Source organism: Felis catus, chromosome X (genome assembly GCF_018350175.1).
Source record: "Felis catus isolate Fca126 chromosome X, F.catus_Fca126_mat1.0, whole genome shotgun sequence".
Classification (NCBI taxonomy): Eukaryota; Metazoa; Chordata; class Mammalia; order Carnivora; family Felidae; genus Felis; species Felis catus.
The window spans coordinates 88,227,820-88,241,174 of NC_058386.1; the positions used below are offsets into that span (position 1 = coordinate 88,227,820).

A 13,355-nucleotide genomic window follows, 5' to 3' on the forward strand; every position below is an offset into this window, starting at 1 on the left:
GAAAACCCAATAGATAAGTCAGATAGAATGGGAACTGAAAAGAATCCACTGGGCTCGGTAGTTAGGCAGCTATTAGTAACTTGAAAGACAGCAATTTTGGTGGAATAGCCTCAGTCTAGACTGTAATAGGCTTAGAGGTAAATGGTTGTGGAAGAACAGTAGACAATAACCAGAAGTTTGGTGGCAATATGAATGAGAAGGTTAGAGTGATGGAGAAAAATAAAGCTATGTTTTTAATTATTTTTTTTATAATGGAGGAGACATTATAGTAGAACAGAAAAGAAATCCTAGGAGAGGGAATAATTAAAGATGGTAAGAGAGTGGATAATTGCTCTTAGCTAATTTTCCCATCACTGTTTTCCTTTGAGCATGTTTATCAGGTCTTTTATGTACATTTAATCAGATTTTAAAACAAGTTAGAGCCCTATGATCTACCTCACTGGGACATATAGTCAGCTTAAAAGGACTTGATAGTTTAATATAACATGGCACTTTCCTAATAAGTTCTTTCTATGTGTGTATGTTCTGTCATCCATACAGAATAGGACAAGTCTATACTCCAAGCATGGTGGTGAAATTATGGAACTATTCACATAATTGGGGCAAGTAAAAACTAATACATATTGACAATTGATATTGATCTATTTGTTTCATTCTTTAAAAAATTTTATTCAATTTATGAAACTAAAAAAAAACAGTTCACCCATTTCTCCCATCCCCTACTCCCTGCCTCTTGCAATCACCAATCTGTTCTCTATATCTATGAGCTTGGTTTTTCTTTTTTTAGATTTCACATATAAGATTGATTATATGATATTTGTCTCTCTCTGTGTGACTTATTTCACTTAGCATAATGTCCTTGAGGTCCATCCATGTTTTGGCAAATGGCAAAATTTCATTCTTTTTTGGGTTAATAATATTCCACTGTGTGTGGGTGTGTAGAAAATTCTTTATCCATTCATCTATCAATAAATAATTAAGTTGTTTGCATGTCTTGGCTATTGTAAATAATGCTGCAATGAATATGGGGGTGTGTATATCTCTTCAAATTGTTTTTTTGTTTGTTTTCTTTGAATAAATGCCCAGAAGTAGAATTGTTGGATCACATGGTAGCTCTATTTTTAATTTTTTGAGGAACTTCCATACTGTTTTCCATAGTGGTCCCACCAATTTACATTCCTACTAACAGTGCATAAGGTTTTCTTTTCTCCACACCTTCACCAACACCTGTTATCACTGTCTTTTTGATGCTAGCTATTCCAACATGTGTGAAGTGATATCTCACTGTGGTTTTGATATGCATTTCTCTGAAGATTAATGATATTGAACACATTTTAATGTACTTGTTGGCTATCTGTATGTCTTTTTTGGAAAAATGCCTATTTAGATCCTCTGCTCATTTTTAATAGGTCTTCTTTTTTTCTTGCTATTGAGTTGTATGAATTCTTTGTCTATTTTAGATATTAGCCTGTTACAAGATATATGATTTGTAATTATTTTCTCCCTTCCAGTAGGTTGCCTCTTCATTTTGTTGATGGCTTCTTTTTCTATGCAGAAGCTTTTTTGTTTGATGTAGTGCCACTTATTTATTTTTGGTATCCAATTCAATCATCTCTAAGACCTATGTAAAAGAGCTTATTGCCTATGTTTTCTTCTAGGAGTTTAATGGTTTGGGGTCCTATATTTAAGTGTTTAATGCATGTTGAATTAATTTTTGTTTATGGTCTAAGATAGTGATCCAGTTTCATTGTTTTGCATGTGGCTGTCCAATTTTTCCAACACTATTTATTGAAGAGACTGTCCTTTCCCCATTGTATATTCTTGGCTCCTTTGTCACAAATTAATTGACCATATATACATGAGTTTATTTCTGGGCTTTCTGTTTTCTTCCATTGTTCTATGTGTTTTTATGCCAATACCATACTGTTTTAATTACTATAGTTCTGTAATATAGTTTGAAATCAGGGAGTGTGATGCCTCCAGCTTTCTTATTCTTTCTCAAGATTGCTTTGACTATTTGAGATCTTTCATGGTTCCATACAAATTTTAGAATTGTTTGCTCTATTTCTGTGAAAGATACCACAAGAATTTTGATAGGGATTGCACTGAATCTGTGTGTGTTGCTTGAGTAGTATGCACATTTCAACAATATTAATTTTTGTCTATCCATGAACACAGAATATGTTTTCATTTATTTGTGTCTCCTTCAATTTCTTTCATTAATGTCTTACACTTTTCACTGTACAGGTGTTTCACCTTCTTGGTAAACTCATTCGCTGGTATTTTATTATTTTTGATACACTTGTGCATGGCATTGTTTTCTTATTTTCTCTTTCTGATAGTTCTTTAATAGTGTAAAGAAATACAACAGATTTTTTAGTGTATTAATTTTGTATCCTGCAATTTTACTGAATTTATTAGTTCTAACATTTTTTTTGATGGAATCTTTAGGGGTTTCTATAACAATATCATGTCATCTACAAAAAGTGACAATTTCTTCCTCTCCAGTTTGGATGCCTTTATTTCTTTTTTGCTTAATTGCTCTGGCTAGGACTTACAATATGATGTTGAATTATTTCATTCTTATATTAAGGAAGTAACTAGGGAAACAGCATATTTTGCTCCTGTGATCTGGCTGGATCATAAGATTCTAGTATATAAGGGCATATTTACTGGGGACTCCATGATATGCCTAAAATCTAACAGATTATTTGTATTCGTAGTCAATACAAATGCCCTCATGCCTGAACAAGCCTTAGAAAGTGACAATTTGTTTATTCTAAAATCCAATTGCATAACCAGGGTTTCTTTTTGTAATGTCATAGATTATTCTGGCAGTCTAGTGAAGCCTATGGACTCCTTTTCAGAATAATATTTTTAAATGTATTTGGGGTGCCTGGGTGGCTCAGTCGGTTAAGCGTCCGACTTCAGCTCAGGTCATGATCTCACTCACGGTTTGTGGGTTCAAGTCCTGCATGGGGCTCTGTGCTGGCAGCTCAGTGTCTGGAGCCTGCTTCAGATTCTGTGTCTCCCTCTCTCCCTGTCCCTCCTCAACTCATGCTCTGTCTCTCTCGCTCTCAAAAATGAATAAACATTAAAAAAATTTAAATATATTCAATAAAGCACATGGGATTACAGTGGAAACCAATTATATTGAAATACAATCATCAATAAATATAATAAAACAAATTTGTGATATGTAATTATACATCTGTTTCTTTAGTAACACATTAAATACTAATATCTAATTCCCCTCCTCTCCTGTCTTGAAATGTTTGTTTTTGATCTGTCAATAATGTAGCCACATTATCAGTTATGTGTTATCCATTCATGTATTCATTTGAAGATTCCCTTGATGATGTACTCATACATATGTATCAGTATCCCCAGTCATCCCAAGAGATATATTCTAGGTGTACACACACATATACATGTTATATATTGTGATTATTCATAACTATCTGATATAGGTTATTTGCTAGCAAGTATAGCAAAAGACTACTTTAAATTTTCATGCTGAGAAAATGAAAAGACCAACCATCATCCACAGATTGGGAGAAAATATTTGCAAATTATATGTATGGCAAAGGACATGTATCCAGAATATACAAAGAACTCTTACGACTTAATAATAAGACAACCCAATTTTAAAATGGAAAAATATTTAAATAAACATAAATATAAATTTTTCATATGACCCAGCAAATCTATTCCTACATATCTACTCAAGAAGAGTAAATTGTATGTCCACACAAAGATTTACATGTTAATATTCATAACAGCATTATTCATAATAGCCAAAAACTGGAAAGAGCCCAATGTCTATTAACTGGTGAATGTATAAGCAAAATGGGGTATATCCATAATGGAATACCAATATTAAATGCCAATATCAATAGAGTAAAACACTGATACACGCTACAACATGAATGAGCTTCAAAAACACTATGCTAAGTGAAAGATGCCAAACAAAAGATTACATATTATATGATTCTGTTATATGAAAAGACCCAGAAAAGAAAAATATATAGAGATAAAAAAGTAGATTCATGCTTGCTTGGGGTTAGGGGTGGGAATGGGGATATGACTGGATATGAAGGATCTTACAAAGTGATGAAAATGTTCTAAAACTGGATATGGTGATAGTTGCACAACTTGGCAAATTTACTAAAAATCATTGAATTGTATACATAAAATGGGTGAATTTATGGTTACAACTTTAAGGAAAGAAGTTTGTATTTCAATCACACCTTGATTTGAATGTGGCTAAAGGCATTTTGCCTATGCTCTTTGCAGAAGGGAATAGCCAGACGTGTATTTTCTCCCCTTTGCATCTTCTCCACCCAAATGATTCTCATTAGGCTTTGACTTCAAATATACTTGCTTGTATTAGAGCTACCCATGAAAGCAGATTTAGGGTAAAGTGGGACAAAAAAATAAGGACCCTGACTACTTTGGGCGCATATTTTAACTGCTGGTCATGTTGGCCTATTATGGCGAGACATGAATCTTTGTAGTCTTTTCTTTTCTTTTCTTTCAACGTTTATTTATTTTTGGGACAGAGAGAGACAGAGCATGAACGGGGGAGGGGCAGAGAGAGAGGGAGACACAGAATCGGAAACAGGCTCCAGGCTCTGAGCCATCAGCCCAGAGCCTGACGCGGGGCTCGAACTCCCGGACCGCGAGATCGTGACCTGGCTGAAGTCGGACGCTTAACCGACTGCGCCACCCAGGCGCCCCTGTAGTCTTTTCTTTAAAACGATGCAGGTACATGCAGATAATAATTTATCATTAGGTATCTTATCTTTTAAGGAATGTAATGACCACCATTGTCTGAGAAAGTGAAATCCTAGAAAGTTAGAAACTATGTTTAAATAAATCTTTGTGTGCTGTGCCTCAGGAACTTAATAACCAAAACTGATTATGGATATTCTGAAATCCTAGGCTCTATCTCATTCAGATAAATTGTGCCAATATTTCACCTCAATGAAGATCATCATTCTTTTAAAAGAAGTTTACAGAAACTCATTCTTTAATCCCAGGTTTTAACATTTAGCTTTCCATCCCTTTAAATAGCACTGCTTTATAAACAAAGAGAACTCAAAAGCACCTAAAAGACCCTATCTCAAATGCTCACCAACATTATGTTATTGGCAACTTAACTCTCACAGTGAACAAATTTTCTTATAGAGAACCACAACTTAGTTCCTTGTCAGCCTAGTTGTAAGTTATTTTTCATTAATGTTAGTCAAACAAGGTACAGAGAATACAAAGATCTAAGACCACTTGAAAGGTGAAACATCACAAACCCAGAGGATAAACTGGACTTGAGAGGAGGAGATGAGACCATCCAATATAGATGAGAATCCGGTACAAAGAGTAAAAACAAATAAGAAACTTGTCTTCAGAAAAGTCACCTTTTGAGAACTTATCTTGTGACTCTCCTCTTCTTCTTTGCCATTTTCCACAAAATGAAAACAAAATAGCTTTACACTGCCAAAGATATTATGCAGGAGTAAATAGCAGTGAAGGAAGCAGCTCTGGACATAAGCAAGGTTAAAAAAAATATTGTCAGTGTATCTCAAGGTTTATTTTAGTCTTACCAGGGTCACTCACACTGACAGCAGGTGACACTGTAAAACAGTGACACAGAATCTAAAATCCACACACCAAAGCAGTGCTTAATTTTGGAGACATGCTTAAATACTTCTAAGAATTAAGGCATAATCCTTCAGTGACTTTTAAGGAGATCAAGTGATGAGATGCAGTGTTTGGGAAGTCTCCAGCTATCTAGAATGATTTGTTAATGCCTTTTCTCCCAAAGTACACTGAATACAATCAGCTAGAGTCTGAAAATAAAGGTTTTGCTGGAGGGTATGCTGCCCAAGCATAACATTTTTACAAGTGGCAAGATTCCCAAATTGTTAACTAATCAAAACGTGGCATTTTCAATAAATGTAGTATTGAGTCTCAAGGTAACACATAAGTAAACTTGTGTACTGGAGGAATCAGATGGAGAAGTAGGCAGAACCCTAGATCAATACTTCTGTTTACAAAGTTTAGAATTTACTTACATAGGAGCTGATATTCTGAGTTAGGGGGTGGGGGGGGGGTCACAAGATGTTAAAAGTCAAGTATTCTGGCATCATTCTCTTTTCATAAGAGAAATCATTTCACTTCACTCTAATATTTTCTTAAAGATATATGCCAGGACAAAGTAATCCTTTTTCCTCCCATAAACTATTAGCCGATTTTATTGGGTTGCATTAAGTATGGCTCCATAAATAGTATTTAAAAACATTTTAAGTATTAAAAATACAGCCAATCATTTTAAATTGTCAAAACCTACAAAGTAAATATTTGGAATATATATTAATCTGTCATCTATATAGTGCGTAACTTTGGCTATTAACAGTTTATTAAGTAGAGCAGTGATATAGTAGTTAATAGTTGGAACAACTTCATATTTGAACTTAACAGCTAACTTTATTTCTGCCAGCATAAACAGCTACTGAGGCTGGAAAACAGCAGCATCTCTGATTATTTGGGTCATTCCACCTTTGGTAAATTATCCTAGTAATTACATTTGAGGTCTCTCCACTTTCTGGGATCCATTAAACTTTTCTTGACCAGATGTCTACAGAAATTCCTCTGCCTGCAGTTCCTAGCTGATTTGATGGATGATATCTAAACAGCCTATAAAATGTTAACTTTTAGATTTTTTTTTTCTATTCTAAACACTAACTTTTAACTTTTTGATGACACAGAAAACCAGTGGAAGGAAACATCAGACAGAAATTGAACACCATTAGTGGTATTAGTTCAGTTCAGGTAGTTAAAGAATCCAGATGTTGTCATCTGGTACTGTCAAAGGACTCACAAGCAAATACTTAAGCTTAACTTCCATAATTTTCAGTACACTTTCAATTCCCACTCCTTGTGCTCTCCTCCCACTCTCAAACCTGTGTGCCAATTCATGTTCTTGTAGAGCAGGGAAAATTACATTTCTTCCTCCTTGGAGATAGATGCAGAGAAAGGCATCAGATGTCACTCCTCTTAAGTCGTCTGGGAACAGGCTGGGAAATGTGTGCCTCTTGTGTCTTCTACTTTTATTTTCTCAACCCGCTACGAAGTTTTGGGACAGAAAGATGCCTGAGTCCCAAAGGCATACGTGTGACACTGCGCTATTCCTCTCTAAGAACCCCATTGACTCCCACTAGAAACGAGAGTGATGTGAACTCTACTTCGCAGTGCAACCTTCTGTAACCCCCTAACACAAACACAAGTGGAATGGAGAGGGGGTCAAGGGAGGAAGAGGGAAAGGGGTCAGGAGAAGAGACTCACCGCTCCGGCCAGTTCCTCGGTCAGGCACAACGTAACCAGGAGCAGCCACAACCTGAAACAGGAGGAACGGTGAGTAACATGGGCTCTCTAGGCTCCGGGGTCCTATGTCTGTCCATAGCCCCCGACCCTTTCTTGCTGCCTGCCCCCACTTTCTCTGCAATGACATAAGTACAACTACAGTCCTGGCCCGGCAAAGTAGCTCAAAGTGGAAAAGAGGGAGGGGAGCTCGGGGCAGCAACAGCTCACCCAGGGTGCATGCTTGCGGCTCCTCCGGAGCTGGGTCCCGGGAGACTGCTAAGCGGCTCCACAGCCCAGGCTCATCAGGGCTCCGCTGATGCTCGGCGGCTGCTTCCTTATTCGGGAGGACGGGCTTGGGGGGAGAACTGACTCACTTCGGAAGAAACTAAATTCAGCTTCTAGATAAGACGTGCCCCAAAGGGAAACAGTCAGCGGTGCCCGCTACAACTTGCCGCACTCAAAAGATAGTTCCATACACCAGGAGAGGAAGGAATGGAGGGGAAAGGGGCGGGGCTGTCTGTTGTCAATCATCCCCCCTACCTTGGGCAGCCGGGCGTCTTTCTCACTTTCAGGCACCTCTGCACATAACATTCCCACGCATCTGCATAGTTTTCATGCACAGGCCCATAGAGACCTATAAGACTAAGATCTAAGCAGCTATGCAGCATACACTTCCATAAACCACTGTTAACAATTACACATAAATAGATTTAGGGCACAGGACTGACTTCTACAAATGGGCCCCAAACTGCACTTGCACACTTGGCCCAAATGCATACAACACTCATTCTAATTGATTGTATATACTAAGCTCTAATTGATTGTATACTAAGCTCTTGGGGGTGGCGGTGGTGGTGGTTTCTGGAGTTGGAAATCTAGCCAAAATGGAGTAGAACCTAAGGATGAGAGGGCCCCCATGAATAGGTCCAAAGCCTTGAAAGACTCCCAAGTGACAGATTCTAGGGTCTGAGATAACAGAAATGTTCTGAAGAATTCTTGGGCAAATCTCCGAAAGATCTTCCCAGGAGTCCACACAAAGTATTTTCTGGGCCTGTTGGTACTTTAACCAATCTGTAGATCAGGATTACGAAAGTAATGTTCAAGTCTACTTTATTTGGGAAACATCAGTGCAAATGCCATTAACTCTATATAAACGTTTCCAATTGGTGTTTGTGTTACTTTTAAAGGCAACTGCAAGAAAGTTATTTAATTCCCTGTACTAAATCCTTCTGAAACACAACCGCAATGAGAATCAATACCTTTTACGTTGGTTCAATATAAAAGGTAAAAATTATGGCATTTAGCGATGCAGTTAAATAAAAAATATATGACTATATTACAATAACATCCAACCATATGATAATTACTAATATCTCCTGAATGCGCCTCAATCTTAGATGTATATAACACGCATAAAGTCTTCACATACATGTATGTTCATTTTCTTAATTCTTCGGTTATAAGAATGTATTTAATAATATAAATATACTTATATAGTTCTAATATTTTCACATATTCTGTTGTATGTAGAAACTGTCTTGCGAGCAGGTGTAAGGCAAAGAGCACCAGCAGCCCTGGGAGCGGCGACCAAAATTTCTTTCTAGCCATTAACAATAAAAGGCACACTTCCTCCAAGATCCATCCGCGAAAAAAAATAGTCCCAGCTAAGGTCTACTTGTAATTGGCTTTGGGGATCTCACGAATGAGAGTGGGACTGGGCAGGGAAGAGTAATGCCAACGGAAGGTGCAAGTGAACAAATAGAAAAGCTTCCCGGTTGGACTTACGGTGCTCGGTCAACTGGCCTGAAAGTTTCCCTCCCCCAAATAACTGAGCGTCACTCCCTGGCAGGTTGCTGGTGCAGGCTAAAGCCGGAGCGGAGTGATCCTCAAATTCCCCAGGGCTGGTGGGGAGGGGGCGGTGCGGGAGGAGAGAGGGAGGAAAGTAGAGCTGTGGGACCTGCGTGAAGAAAAAGTTTGCAAGTCCGGACAGAAGGGAAAAGTGCTCCCGAGAGATCGGCTTTGGGGAGGGGAGGGGGGAGGGAAGAAAAGCTTCTCCTTTTCCCCCCCCCAATTTAAAAAATTTATTTATTATTATTATTATTTATTATTATTATTTTTTACCCCCGTTCAACTCTTAAAAAGCTTTCGTCTCACCCAAGCCCACCGGCACAATTGGGACACCCTCGCTGTCCGTCTCCGACTCCAGCTCTCTCCCCATAAACCCTCAAGATTATGTCAGTTGGTCCGAGCTAGCCAGGGATCTCGTGCGGGTGCTGAAGGAGCTGCGGGAGCCGGAGAAGAATGCAACTGCGTGGAATCAGCCTGGCTGCCGGCTTGTTCTTACTGGCCCTCAGTCTTTGGGGGCAGCCTGCAGAGGCTGCGGTAAGTCCTTCGATCTACCTCCCCCCCTCCATGCACCCCCTACCCTCCCACCCCCCCCCCCCCCGTCACCTCACTCTCACGCAGAAGTTACTTTTTTGTCCCTTTACCTTCCTTTCTCCTCGGCCTTGGCTAGGGAATTCCAGTCTGCCCTTACTTGCTTAGGAAAACAAAAAGCAAACATTATTTACAACGCTGGTAACTCCAGCCTTCTTCAGCCCAGGGGGAGAGGTTTACGTTTAAAAATAGGGCTACTTGCTTTCCAGCATCTAGCCGCTCGGGGGTCGGAGCGGGGCCGGGGCTGGGGGACGCCGGTGAACAGATCGCCAGGCTCTGGAGGGTATTTGAAACTTTTCCTGCCCACCCTGCGCCCTCGGGAGTTTCCCTGCCTGCCGGCTAACCTTTACACTAGTTGTGCCCAACCCACGCACTCTTTAAACTTGGGCTGTAGTATTAATATTTAGGCTTTTCCGAATCCAGCTGCCATCAAAGTGCTGAGCGCGCCCAGGAAGTGCTTCCCTTTTGCCCCTTCCTTAAGCAGCACGAATCTGCCTACTCTGGCCGGGAAAGCCTCTGTAGAGACCTAGTTCCCCTTTTGACATTCTTATCGCAAAAGCTCAGGTAACACACCAGAGAAGAAGGAGATCCAGACGGATGGCCTTAGGCTTCAGGTCTTTTTTGCGTCTTTTTTTTTTTTTTTTTAATTTTAAGTTTTGGGTTTCTGTTTGTTGTTTACTTAAAAAAAAAAAAAAAAAACTAAGGCACCTAAACAAATGGAGAATTTGCCCATCACCTGTTTAAAGGAAAGGAATTCTCTTTTTCCCCCGGGAATAAGTGTTCTGGTTTAAAGCACAGTGAAGGAGGATGCTCATGTGAAATGACAGAGCGAAAAGTTTCACTTAGTTTTTAGGAATGGAGAATTAAAACCCCAGTATATCTCCTAGAAGGATCTCTGGGTAGTCCCACCCACTCTCTTTCTGGGGAAGAGGCAGATGTGAAGGAATGAATGGCTTTGTTAAAGAAGTGTTCTCCAGTCTGAAGCCATCATCCTTCATTTCACTTAACCTCTAAAGAATTAAGTATGTGAAAGATTATTTAAAAGTTATATTTGAGTGATCATTAATGTGAGAGAATGGCTTAGGCCTTCACGTGGTTGAGTGACTTGGCACTTTTTTATATATGCAGCTGCTATGTTAGGGCTTATCTGGGTCCACTTTTAAGTTAGCTGTCTGGTTTCTCTATACACTCAGCATACCTTACATTACATTGTCCTTCTTTTATCCTCCAGAAAATGTGTACTCAAGGTATGAAAACTAACTTTCATATTACTCTAAGCACAGCATAATTATGATAGCAAATCTGCTGAAAAACCATGAATATCAAGTATTTGTAACTACGTTTGTAATTTTGCCTCCAAAACAATTAGATGACTTAAAATTGCTTTTTGGATGCAGAGCATCTCAATGCGGTAAAGTTTTGCCACTCGATAGTGCTTATAGACCTTTAGATGAAACTACAGTTGTGTTGTTGAAAATAGTTACCTTTAAAAACATCATGGTGCTTACTGCTTATGGCATTTGGCCAGGGGCAAAGATTTTGTGGATGTTTGATTAAATATTTCAAATTTTTTATGTGACATTGCTATTAGTAAATGTGTACCAGATACCAGTTGTGCAGGTATGTATAACAATACTATACATCAATTTGTATTAAATCAATTTATATTAAAAGTGAGATCTCTTTTTATGGCTGACAAAACTTGGGAGCAAGCTTGTTTTCTTGGACTCTTTAATGGTTGAGTGTTCATGAAGTAGTTACAGAAGATACCATGCAGTTTTTTCTTTTTTCTTTCTATGTAATTTTAAAAGATCATTTTTGTATCCCATTTCTCTGTCATTAGGACACTGTGCCTGTAATAAAGCCAGGGGTTTGGTTTTTCTGCTTCACACATCAATATCCTAGTTAGATGAAATGTTTTAATCTCAAAGATCTGAATGGTATCTTCTCTCCATATTAGTGCAGGGATATTGGTGACCTTCTCCAGAGTAAACTGGATGGTACTGGGGCTGACTGATTATTGGCTGCAGTAGTCTAGTATTGGGACTTTTATATCAGGAAGACCATTGATAACTTAAATTGCTTTCATTTTTCATAGTTAAGTGATTTATCCCTGAAGTCATGCCAAATTGGGATATCACAAGTATGTGGAAGATTTTTTTTTTTAAGTAGAGTGTTTATTAGGTGGAATAGAGTAACTTTTATGTTACTTACCTAGTAGTAAGAGAAAAAGGCAGGTTTAGATTGCAATGGTCATTTGTAGTGGTGAAAATAACATTTTTATGCAAAGGTAATTATACCTGTATTTATTCACTGTCAGTAGGATACACACTTAGATTTATGGATAGTGAGTTTTTTGTGCAGTAGATGGATAGGTTTCTCTAATTTAAACGGACCATCTCTCTTGTGACCAGTGGCAACAACTCATTAAGGGTGGTATTATGGTTTGTGACCAGGAACAGTTTTTCCTGTGAAGTATGCTATGAATTAACTGCTCCATAGGAAGAATTTATTGACACTGTTACCATAGCTTACATTTTTGAGTGTTTACTATGTGCCAAGCACTGTGCTAATATGGTAATGTACATTATCATATTTAATCTTCACAACAGACCTATGAGGTGTATATCATTGTTATCCCCACTTTACAGATCAAGAATCTATGGATCATAGAGGTTAAGTATCTTGCAAAAAAATCACAGAGGTATTAAGTTGGGGAGCTGGAAATGTGAATTGAGACACCTTGACTCCAAATCCTTTACCCTCAATCACTGTACTATACTGCCTCTTTTGTATGTGGTCTGTAAAGACTTATTTGCTCTTCAGAGTGTTTGGATCTCTGCTACTTTTTTTCTTTTTTTTTTTGGTGGTGGAGACACAAGAGTTGAAAGGGAAATGATAATGGGGATTATATCTCTTCCTGCTGATGTTGGGAGAAGTAGCATGGCATAACGGAAAGAGCTTTGGAGGTAGAGTAAAAGATCATAATAGAGATCAGTTTGATCTCCATATGTAGGTCTACATATAGAGAGATAATTTAAAAGCAATATAGAAGCAATTGCTTGCTGCAGGTTGTATGATTTTATACAATCACATTTTTATATTAACTAACTTTTTAAAGTTAGATTTCTAAAACAACTATAATTTGTGGTGGATGATTATTTTGAGGAAAGATTTGCTTTATCCTTCTTTTAAGTATACTGAACTTTTCAGGAGCATGTCTATTGTGATAAAACAGGGTATGTGTATATGGTGGCACTCTGCTTAATATGCCCAATTCACATATGTTGTTTTTACCAATTCACTTACCTATCATATCCAATTGTATTTACTCAACTATCTATACAACTTTAGTCTTGTGTATATATTTATGTATGTACCTGTCCTTTGTGTAAGAGTGTGTACATTTTTTTCTGTGTTTTTATTTGGCTTTTGATGTTTGTATATACGACACATAAGACTCTTTACTTGAGTTAACCTTTTTTTTTAACTTCTGATGTTATTGATACAGTATTTATTTATTTATTTAATATAATTTATTGTCAAATTGGCTTCCA

The 13,355-nt window shown here is 38.0% G+C and overlaps 2 protein-coding genes across 10 annotated transcripts in view; one reads left to right on the top strand and one right to left on the bottom strand.

Annotated features, from left to right (window-relative positions):
- Positions 1 to 7,862, bottom strand: part of COL4A6 (collagen type IV alpha 6 chain) — a 316,262-nt gene extending 308,400 nt beyond the window's left edge. For all 4 annotated transcript variants that reach the window (XM_019824148.1, XM_019824146.1, XM_019824147.1 and 1 more), the window contains exons 1-2: positions 7,591 to 7,862; positions 7,345 to 7,396 (exon numbers count right to left, since the gene is read on the bottom strand). In XM_019824148.1, coding sequence (XP_019679707.1) covers positions 7,345 to 7,396; positions 7,591 to 7,601 — 63 coding nt within the window. In that variant the 5' untranslated portion in view covers positions 7,602 to 7,862. The remainder of the gene's footprint in view (positions 1 to 7,344; positions 7,397 to 7,590) is intronic.
- Positions 7,863 to 9,305: 1,443 nt separating this feature from the next.
- Positions 9,306 to 13,355, top strand: part of COL4A5 (collagen type IV alpha 5 chain) — a 237,559-nt gene continuing 233,509 nt past the window's right edge. For 4 of the 6 annotated variants that reach the window (XM_023249434.2, XM_019824149.3, XM_023249435.2 and 1 more), the window contains exon 1: positions 9,309 to 9,744. In XM_023249434.2, the coding sequence (XP_023105202.2) occupies positions 9,664 to 9,744 (81 nt within the window). In that variant the 5' untranslated portion in view covers positions 9,309 to 9,663. Of the gene's footprint in view, positions 9,745 to 13,355 lie in introns of all 6 variants that reach the window. The other 2 variants (XM_023249437.2, XM_023249436.2) reach the window with 2 other exon arrangements.